Source organism: Macrobrachium nipponense, chromosome 3 (genome assembly GCF_015104395.2).
Source record: "Macrobrachium nipponense isolate FS-2020 chromosome 3, ASM1510439v2, whole genome shotgun sequence".
Classification (NCBI taxonomy): domain Eukaryota; kingdom Metazoa; phylum Arthropoda; class Malacostraca; order Decapoda; family Palaemonidae; genus Macrobrachium; species Macrobrachium nipponense.
Genome location: NC_087202.1, coordinates 48,931,706 through 48,942,315, shown reverse-complemented (window position 1 = coordinate 48,942,315; position 10,610 = coordinate 48,931,706). Strand labels below are relative to the sequence as shown.

Below are 10,610 nucleotides of genomic sequence, written 5' to 3'. Positions count from 1 at the left end.
TCCAACGGACCTGCAATACCTCCATAGCGTGTTCCACACTCTATCAATCCAAATCAGTGAGTCCCCTCTTTCCAATTGTTCTTCAGATTATATGTCATTTTCTGTTTGTTACGAACACACACACACACACACACACCGATTGGCATACAATATGCATACTTCATGCATGAAACTCGTGATCTTCGAAGCATGTCACTGACCACAAAGGTGCACTGGTAAGCTATCCTGTCTGTTTTTCATTTCAGCATCTTCGAGGAATCCAGTGTTTTGCACTTATCTCTAACCAGCAAGAGCTAAGGTTAACAACCCGATTATTGTGCATTAACGATATATATATATATATATATATATATATATATATATATATATATATATATATATATATATATATATATAATAAAAATATGCCACGAAAGGAAAATAAACAACGGAGTATCCTCGAGACCTTTCGATTTTAACGTCGAAAGGTCTCGCGGATACTCCATCGTTTATTTTCCTTCGTGGCATATATCTTTATTTTATGGATTTATCACATTCCTAGCTTTCGTGATTCGTTATATATATATATATATATATATAGATATATATATATATATATAATATACATATACTTTGAGGGTGAGAGACGGCATTAAACTTATAGCCTCTTGAGGTGGTGGAGTGGGTAAATAGCTTCACTGACGTTCCTGGATTTGTATGGTGTCCTGGGTTCACGCCCGGGCGCCGACAATTCTATTATCGCCTAATAAAAATTCCCCTTCGGTTAAGCATATATGAAATATATTAATTCCGAGGTAGAGTGAATTAGATATTAAAGACGGACATTTTGTAGTCGCTCGATGTATGCTTTATATGTATCACGTAATGTGATATTTATATTATATTATATATATATATATATAATATATATATATATATATATATTATATATATATATAATATAGTTATATAATTATTAATATATTTTAATATAATTATATATATATATAATATATATATGCGTGTGTGTGTGTGTGTGTGTGTGTGTGTGTGTGTGTGTGTGTGTCGTCATAAAGCTCTATGGTGGCGATCGGCCTGAAAGGGGGCAAATGGAATTTTTACCTTAAAGTTATATTTTTGGGAAAAATTAAATTGATGTGTCCTTATATGTATTTATTCTTGCCAGTGAATCTTATAATATTTCCACCTTACTATTTCTGGGCACTTGGACTGAGACAAACTATTTTGAAGGCACTTCGTTTTGTTTTACTGACTACAATATTGTCACTTAAAACTGTCTATATTCGCACACCACACTTCGCACTTCTTCCAAAATTCTGGTTCTCTGTTTCTTTGCTTCCCTCTCTGTCTCTTCTTCGCCACCCTCTGTCTTCCCGTTTTGCTCTGCTTTCTACTCTTTCTCCATTCTTCTCCATTATTCTCCATTGTTCTCCATTGTCTTCTGTCTCTCTGTCCAGCCTTTTTATTCGGATGACATCTTGGCACTGCTTCTGATTTTGGATTTTGACTGGGTGCGGCCATCCTCTGAAAGCATTCTTGTGTCTGAGTGGCTACAGACTTTCTACCAAACTGCCTTCCTGTCACTTCTTCTGTAGTAATTGGTAGATTTTCCATTTGGAAATGCCTCTTGCTCATACCCTGTCTTCTTGAGGGTGTGTCCCTTGGGTATCCAAGTAAGGTATTCGTTGGGACCTTTTTTGGGATATCCTTATAATTTGGCATTGCTGAATTGATTGGTTAAAACCATAGACCTACCTCTGGAAAGGCGGGGCTTTTGAGTTTAACACTTCCCCTTTTTTAAACAAGGGAGCATCGAATTCCTTTTTTAACATTTGCCGGATGGGCTATTGGAATTTTCCCTGGCTCTCTAACCTGTCACAAAAAAGGAGCGCTAATTAACACTGCGAAGAGGGCTTGTATAGGCGTAAATGAGTTGTGACCGAGTTTTCAGAGTTCCAATTTCTTGAGGGTGCCTGGGCAGTATCGCTTGTCGTCCAGGCATGAGAAGGTTTCCCGTACTCTTCATTGCGGTTGAGGGTAACCGTCCCTTGTCTTCTTTCTATTTGTTTTTTGTGCCTTTTTCTTAAGTTTTTATAAGTTACGCCTTTGAAATTAATTCCCTTAATTCAGTAATCCGCACTGTAACACTGTAACAGTCTCGGCCCGCTACCTAGCTGTCTCTTACAGCTCTAACTAAGCTGAAGCAAATATCATACCTACAAGAGGACTCCTAACTCATGCTTCTTGGAAATCATACTGAAACTTTAACTTAAAACTTCAAAACTGAATGTAAACATGAACAAATCCTTGATTACGTAATGTTAAGAACATCATCAAAATTGATTGGAAATATGAATAAGTTCTTAAGTAACAATAAGAGAGACATCAAAACCGAATATAAATTTGAGTAAATCCTTGATTAAGTAATATTAAAAGAAACATCAAAACTTAATGTAAACATGAACAAATCAACTTAAGAAAACTTGAAAACTGAATGCTAACATAAATAAATGTTTAGGCCACATAAGTTATATAAATGCATTGTAGAAGCAAAAACATGAAAAATCCATCAAGGTTTACAATATTTGATTGGTTCAGTTCTCTGTCCTATTCTATTTAGGTGGATATCACCTTTCTTTTTTTATGAAAAAATAGATTTCGTTCCTTGTTGACGACACTTGATGATCTTCTTAATTGATGCTGTGATCTGCTACTTGGGGACAAGTCCTGGGAGATATCCATGTGTATTTGTGTGAGTTAACAAGTGTGTCCTTGACTTCCCACTGAGACTGCGTATTGTGTTTATCAAAATTTCATTGGACGTTCTGACTGTAATTCTGAGTAACTTTGTACACTAAACTTTATAACTCTTACTGCTTGATACTAAAACAAAATTGGCAACTCAGTTAAAGGAACTGGTTAGTGGTTAATACTTGGAAATTTCCTCTGCATTTACTGTGACAACATTTAGTAAGTTTTCACCAATCAATATATTGTTAAGAAGTTTTCATCAATTAATATCTAGTTAGTAAGTTGTCATCAATTAATATCTTGTTAATAAATTTTCATCAATCAATATTTGTCAGTGAGTTTCCATCAAAATCTTAATCATTTCTGAAACGAATTCCCTTATTTTAAAATCATAATATCTTTTCTTAAACCCTTCTTATTATTCTCTTTTTTTCTAAGAATGTTTTTATGGAACGATTAAACTTAATAGATGTCTTGAAATTCTTATACTACGCATTGAACTGTTTCCTACATACCCAAATATTCCCCTTCAAGTCAAAGTAAATTTGAAGAGTGCACTTAACTCAAAAATTTTGCTACAAACCGACTAATTAAAGTAAGAATTGCAACAATAAAAATGATTATTCATAAGTCGACCGATGAAGGTAAACTTAGCAATAAAGAAATCAAATAAATACATGGGAATAATAGGATGGATTAATGGGTTTGTTATTCTATTTCACTGAAAAAGTGACTCGGTCTATTTCTAGGTTATATCTAGTTCTTTCTTCTGGAATTTCTTCTGACTCCTCTGTCATTTCTGGTTCTTCAACTTCTGTGGTTCTCTTAACCTTGTCCCTATTTATCCAAAATTCTTCTTCTTCTAATGATGCATCATATGTAGAAGGCAATTGGTTATTCATTTTCTTAACCTTTATCTTAGTCTCTTGTACGTCTATGACCTTGTATGGTCCTGTGAATTTAGTGGCTAACTTATAGTTAATACCACTTCTTACTTCCTTCTTAATACAGACTTCATCCCCTTTCTTGTAATCTATCGGCTTTAATCCTTCTTGATGCTTCTCTATCATATTCTTCTGGGCTTCTAGATTCTTGTGCAATTGCTTGTGGATTACTTTAAAGTTTCCGATTCTTATCTTCATGATATCTTCAGAGTAAGTAGGCTGTATTGGCTGATTCAGCCATGCATAAGGTAATTTAGGTTCATATCCCATCAAAGCTTTTATGGGAGTTACTCGAGTACTCGTATGATGCCTTGCATTTAATGATAATTGGACTAAAGGTAAACTGACGTCCCAGTCAGGATCCTGTCCGACTGTGTGACGCAATACGTCTAAAACCTTCCTTTTACTCCTTTCTACCTAGCCATTGCTAGCTGGGTGATACGGTTGTATCGCTACCTTTTCTACTTTGAAGGCGTTACAAATTTCTTGAACTAATGAGTTGTTGAACTCAGTCCCATTATCAGAGATAATGAGCTGTGGGGCAGAATATCTGCAAAATATCTTATCAAAGAGAGCGGTTGCGCATTCCTTGGCACTTTTACTAGTTAGTGGTATCATTTCTGTATATCTCGTGAGCGCATCGATACACACTAGTATATTCTTATTCCCTTTACTCGTGGTATGAAGATTGGTGATAAGATCTATAGATACTCTTTCGAAAGGAGGCTGTGGGATAGGATATTTCCATAGAGGTACTTCCTTGTCTGTACTTCCCTTGTCGCTGTTGCATGTGTTGCAGCTTTTCTCATAATTACTAACATCCTTGTGAATTCCCTTCCAATGGAAAGTTCTTTGTATTAATCTAATTGTCTCATCCCTTCCTGGGTGAGCTCTCATGTCACCATCGTGCATTAGCTCAATGACATTGTTTCTTAGACTCTTAGGTACTAACCTTTTGTGAAGCACACCTAGAAACTGACCAAATGGATCATATTCGTGACACATCCAAACTAATACGTCGTCTATGTCAATTAATGCATCTGTGGGACATCCAACCTTCCTTCCTAGTTCGGTTAATTCTTATTGGCTGTATTTTCTTTCATTTCTAACATACTTGAGGAGTTCCCTTAGATCATCTCTTTCTTGTTCTCTTATGAAATTTTGCCGGGAAAGCTCCTCTGTATAATGCGTGGTAAGTATATGTATATTTATGCCCTTGCACATTGTTTCATTCTGTTCTTCTACTTGACTTATCATATTCATACTATCATCTTGCGAAGCATATCTTGATAATGCATCCGCCACCTAATTTGCCCTCCCAGGGACATATTTCACCTCTATATCAAGTTCGCTAGACTTGTAATAAATCATTACACTGTCACGCATTCACATACCTTGTGCTTCTCGGATGTGTCCAAGAGATATGCGTATGTATTCTCGGACTGTTTTTCCTATTTTAACCTGCATTTGTAATTGAATCCTTCTCAAACCTATTATTTCTAAAATAAGCAGTATTTTCTTTTGGCTGTTATATGTATATATATATATATATATATATATATATATATATATATATATATATATATATATATATATATATATGTGTGTGTGTGTGTGTGTGTATATATATATATAAATGTATATATTTTTCGTTAAAAGCAATTGTTTAGTGGCATCAATAAGTTTCTTGCATGTGTCTTCATACCGACGGAGTTTTTTATATTATATATATATATATATATATATATATATATATATATATATATATATATATATATATATATAAGATAAATAATTTGTGAATATATATGCATACGTAACTCCCATATCACGAAAGTGATACAGTAAGCATTAAACCACCCTCACATTTTTACCACAGCGTTATTAAAAGATATTAGTTTTCTTCGTTAAATACCGCAACAGCCATCATTTGTACTGAGACACCTTCGTGAAGGCTGAGAGTACTGGAACTCAGCCTTCGTAAGTTCATCTGACACTACGAATAAGGAGCACTGATCCTCGAAAGGGAATTTATTGAGATTTTCACTGACACTATAAGAGACCAGTGCCAGTTACAACGGAAGAGGAGTTAATAGCTCACGTCGACTTGAGCGGAAGACTTTTTGAATAATATTATAGTCATTTAATGAATACTTATTCTAGTCTGTTATGTATACATAGTATTGTCTGCTAAGTCATACTTATTCTAGTCTGTTAAGTAATACTTATTCTAGTCTGTTAAGTAATGCATAGTATAGTCTGTTAAGTAATACTTATTCTAATCTGTTAAGTAATACTTATTCTAGTCTGTTAAGTAATATATAGTATTGTCTGTTAAGTAATACTTATTATAGTCTGTTAAGTAATGCATAGTATAGTCTGTTAAGTAGTACTTATTCTAATCTGTTAAGTAATACTTATTCTAGTCTGTTAAGTAATACATAGTATTGTCTGTTAAGTAATACTTATTCTAGTCTGTTAAGTAATACATAGTATTTTCTGTTAAGTAATACTTATTCTAGTCTGTTAAGTAATACATAGTATAGTCTGTTAAGTAATACTTATTCTAATCTGTTAAGTAATACTTATTCTAGTCTGTTAAGTGATACATAGTATTGTCTGTTAAGTAATATCTCGTATTGTCTGTTAAGTAATACTTATTCTAGTCTGTTAAGTAATACATAGTATTGTCTGCTAAGTAATACTTATTCTAGTCTGCTATGTAATACATAGTATTGTCAGTTAAGTAATACTTATTCTAGTCTGTTAAGTAATAATGGTATTGTCTGCTAAGTAATACTTATTCTAGTCTGCTATGTAATACATAGCATTGTCTGTTAAGTTATAACTATTCTAGTTCTTTAAGTTAATTAATTGGTATTGTCTGTTGTAATTACCTTAATTCCCTAATCCTGTAAGTAATGCAAAGGTATTCCGTCTGCTAAGTTTAATAACCTTAATTCAGTTCTGTTAGTTAATTACATTATATTTGTCTGTAAGTAATACTTAATTCTAGTCTGTATTAATACATAGTTATTGTCTGCTAAGTATTACTTATTCTAGTCTGTAGTATGCAATAGAAGTATAGTCCTGTTAAGTAATACTTATTCTAAGTCTTTTGTAGTAAGCTTTTTATTCTGTCTGTTTAAGTAATAAATTAGTATTGTCTGTTAAGTAATTCTTTTCTAGTCTGTTAAGTATGCGTTAAGTTATTAAGTCTGTTAATGTTAATACATTATTCTTATTGTCTGTTAAGTAAGTACTTATTCTAGTCTGTTATTTAATACATAGTATTGTTCTGCTAAGTATACTTATCTAGTCGTGTTAAGTAATGCATAGTATAGTCTGTTAAGTAATACCTATTCTAATCTGTTAAGTAATGCTTATTCTAGTCTTTTTAAGTAATAAATAGTATTGTCTGTTAAGTAATACTTATTCTAGTCTGTTAAGTAATGCGTAGTATAGTCTGTTATGTAATACATATTTTATTGTTAACTAATTAACGTAATTACTTAGTTCTGTCCTTTTATGTAATACATAGTAATTGTCTGCTAAGTATTACTTATTCTTAAGTCTGTTAAGTAATACATAGTTAACGGTCCTGGTTAAGTAAATACCTATTCTAATCTGTTAAGTAATTGCTTATCTTCTAGTCTGTTTTTAAGCTAATAAATAAGTATTGTCCTGTTAAGTAATACATGATTCTTTAGTCTGTTAACGTTCAATGCGTAGTATAAGTCTGTTAAAGTAATAACATTAATTCCAATTATTTTAAGTAATGCTTATTCTAGTCTGTTAAGTAATACATAGTAAATTGTCCTGTTAAGAATTATCTTATTTCTAGTCTGTTAAGTAATACATAGTATTGGTTCTTGCTAAAAGCTAATAACTTATTTCTAGTTCTGTTAAGTAATACCATAGGATATTGTCCTGTTAAGTTAATACTTTATTTCTAGTGCAGTTAAGTAATGCCGTAGTATAGTCTGTTAAGTAATACTTATTCCTAAATCTTTTAAGTAACTGCTTATTCTAGTCTGTTAAGTAATACACTAGTATTGTTCTGTTAAGTAATACGTTAATTCTAGTTGCTGTTAAGTAATACATAGTATTGTCTGTTAAGTAAATACTTATTCTAGTCTGTTAAGTAATACATAGTATTGTCTGTTCAAGTATAAACGATTTCTTGTCTGTTAAGTAATGCATAGTAATTGTCTGGTAAGTAATACTTAATTCTAGTCTGTTTTAAGTATAAACATAAGCTATTGTCTGTTTAAGTAATACCTAATTCTAATTCTTTGTTAAGTAATGCTTGATTCTAGTCTGGTTAAGTAATTACATAGTATTGTTTTCTGTTAAGCGAATAACTTAATTCTAGTCCTTGTTTAAGTAAATACAATAGTATTGTCTGTTAACGTAATTAACTTATTCGAGTCTGTTAAGTTAATACATAGTATTGGTCTGTTTAAGTAATGACTTATTCCTAGTCCTGTTGAGTTAATACATAGCATTGTCTGCTAAGTAATACTTATTCTAGTCTGTTTTAACGTAATACAAAAGTATTATCTGCTAAGTAATAACTTTATTCTAGTCTGGTTTAAGTTAACTACAAAGTATTATTACTGCTAAGGTAATACTTATTCCTAGTCCTGTTTAAGTAAGACATAGTATTGTCTGTTAAGTAATACTTGATTCTAGTTTGTTTTGTAATACATTAGTATTGTCTGTTAAGTAATCATAGTATTGCATGCTAAGTTAATACATAGTCTTGCATGTTAAGTAATACATAAGTATTTGTGTTCCGGTCAATACATATTATTTTATTTAGTCAAGTAATACTTAGTAGGAGGGCGTAGGCGGGCTCTTAAGTAATATGTGATAATCTGTTGGAAGTTTTTACAAAAAAAAAAAATAAGATTTGGTTATAGTTCTGTTGAGTAACATAGTATAAGTCTTGTTTTAAGGTCAATAAGACTTATTTATAAGCTGTTAAGTAATATTTTGTATGTTCTTATAGGTAATACTTAATATTGCTATGTTAAGTAACACTTACTGTAGTAAGCTTAAGTTAATACTTTTATATGGTATAGGTATGTAAGTTAATACTTAATATAGTATGTTAAGTAATAAATAATATAGTTCTGTTTTTAAGTAATGCTTAATATAGTAACGTTAAAGGTAATACTTTATAGCTTGTTCTTAAGTAATACTTGATATGGTCTGTTAAGTAACACTTATAGTCTATTAAGTAATAAATATTAATGCAGCATAAAACCCCTGTTACGAGGCTATAAAACTGAGAATTAATAACCACAGCAGTGTTAACCCTGTACATGAGTATTTATAATGCTACTGTGGCTCTTTTAATTTACTCAGTAATAATAATAATAATAATAATTGTACCTCATCTCAGGTTTCCTGTATCATTTGCTTTAACGGAATCTGGTTGGACACATTTATAAATTGAGTTTGAGATCATCATCACTGCCTATACTCTGTTTTTTTCCATCTGTCCATCCGCCTGTGGTGGTCGTGCACGGTAACACTGCGTCCCGGGCTTTAGATAGTTACGCGATGTAAGTTTTAGGTAAATAAAAGGATATCTGGGTGTATATATGCAACTGAAAAGTGTATAATTTTACTGTATGCGAATTGTACAGTTAATATTCGAAATAGGATATTGGTATTATTGTTGAATGTAAGCTGAATGTAACTATCTAAAGCTCGGGACGCAGTGTTACCATACGTAAACACCACAGGCGGGTGGACAGATGGAAAAAAACCGAGGATAGTGGTGGCTTTGATGACCTCACAATCACCAGGACTCATCAAACAGGTCATGAAACAAGTTGGAACAGCAAATGAAAACACCAAGTCAGTCATCGAAAAATTTAATATCTACTGATCCTTCAGTACAAAACAATGCTAAGATATAATTCTAATTTTGTCTGTTGTAATTTTGTTCTAATATATCATTGATTTTATGTGCGTATGAAAATCCAGTTTATGAGTGCGAGTATGAAATTCCATTTTATGAATGTGCTATGAGATTCCAGTGTAGAAGTGCGCGAGTGCGAGCGCGTTCCCTTCCAACGATGAGCATCTTTTGGGAACTGCAGAAGGAGCTGTATATTCCCTCCTCAGCCAAGGAGCGATCCGCAGCACCGGCATCCACTGGGGCAAGTCCCCAACTGCAAATTCAAGAGGGGGCATTGGCTCGTGGGGGTGCAGGTGAACTTGTAATTGAGCCCACACTTCGCTGTGCATCCTGAATAGCAAAGGAATGGAAAAATGAATAGCTTTATTTTGTTTAGGACGGAGAGCTTGTCGCTGGAAGAAGGATTTAGGTGTTGCAGGAGAAGACAAAAAATCCCGCTTTTTTAATATGAACCGCAACCGGTTGACTCTGGAGTTCGTGATTTCCGAAAGTTACCTGTGTGTGTGTGTGTGTTTGCAAAAGGAAATATATTATATTACATCCAAAAGAGGGAAGTGAATTCTTAAACTCACAAACATTTACAAACGGCTGTTTATTCATAAAAAATTAATATCTTGACCTCTATTTCAAAGAAGGCTAAGTAACTATTTACATAACCACAGTCTCTTTTTATCTCGTGATTAACAGAGAACCAACACCAACGTATCAGAATTAAATTAAGGAATAGGTAACACCAACTCACCTGTCTTAGGAACGCAACACTTGTACCCAGCAACGGTGCAAGTGGCTGTTGTGTCTGTGTTTTCAGTGTTGGTGTTGCAACTTGATTTGCACAAGCCTGTATTCCCTGTTCCACATTCTGCAATAAAGTTCATACAAAGAGCTTTTGTGATATATTTCACTGGTTTATTTTGGGTTCTTAAATACTTACACGTGTACATGCAAGCACAAACTTAAAAATTAATAGTGGTGTATAGTTT

The 10,610-nt window shown here is 32.9% G+C and overlaps 1 protein-coding gene across 1 annotated transcript in view; it reads right to left on the bottom strand.

Moving 5' to 3' along the window:
- Positions 1-9,711: 9,711 nt before the first annotated feature.
- Positions 9,712-10,610, bottom strand: part of LOC135221748 (uncharacterized) — a 73,824-nt gene continuing 72,925 nt past the window's right edge. Inside the window, exons 5-6 of the mRNA XM_064259554.1 lie at positions 10,373-10,489; positions 9,712-9,960 (exon numbers count right to left, since the gene is read on the bottom strand). Coding sequence (XP_064115624.1) covers positions 9,833-9,960; positions 10,373-10,489 — 245 coding nt within the window. The 3' untranslated portion in view covers positions 9,712-9,832. The remainder of the gene's footprint in view (positions 9,961-10,372; positions 10,490-10,610) is intronic.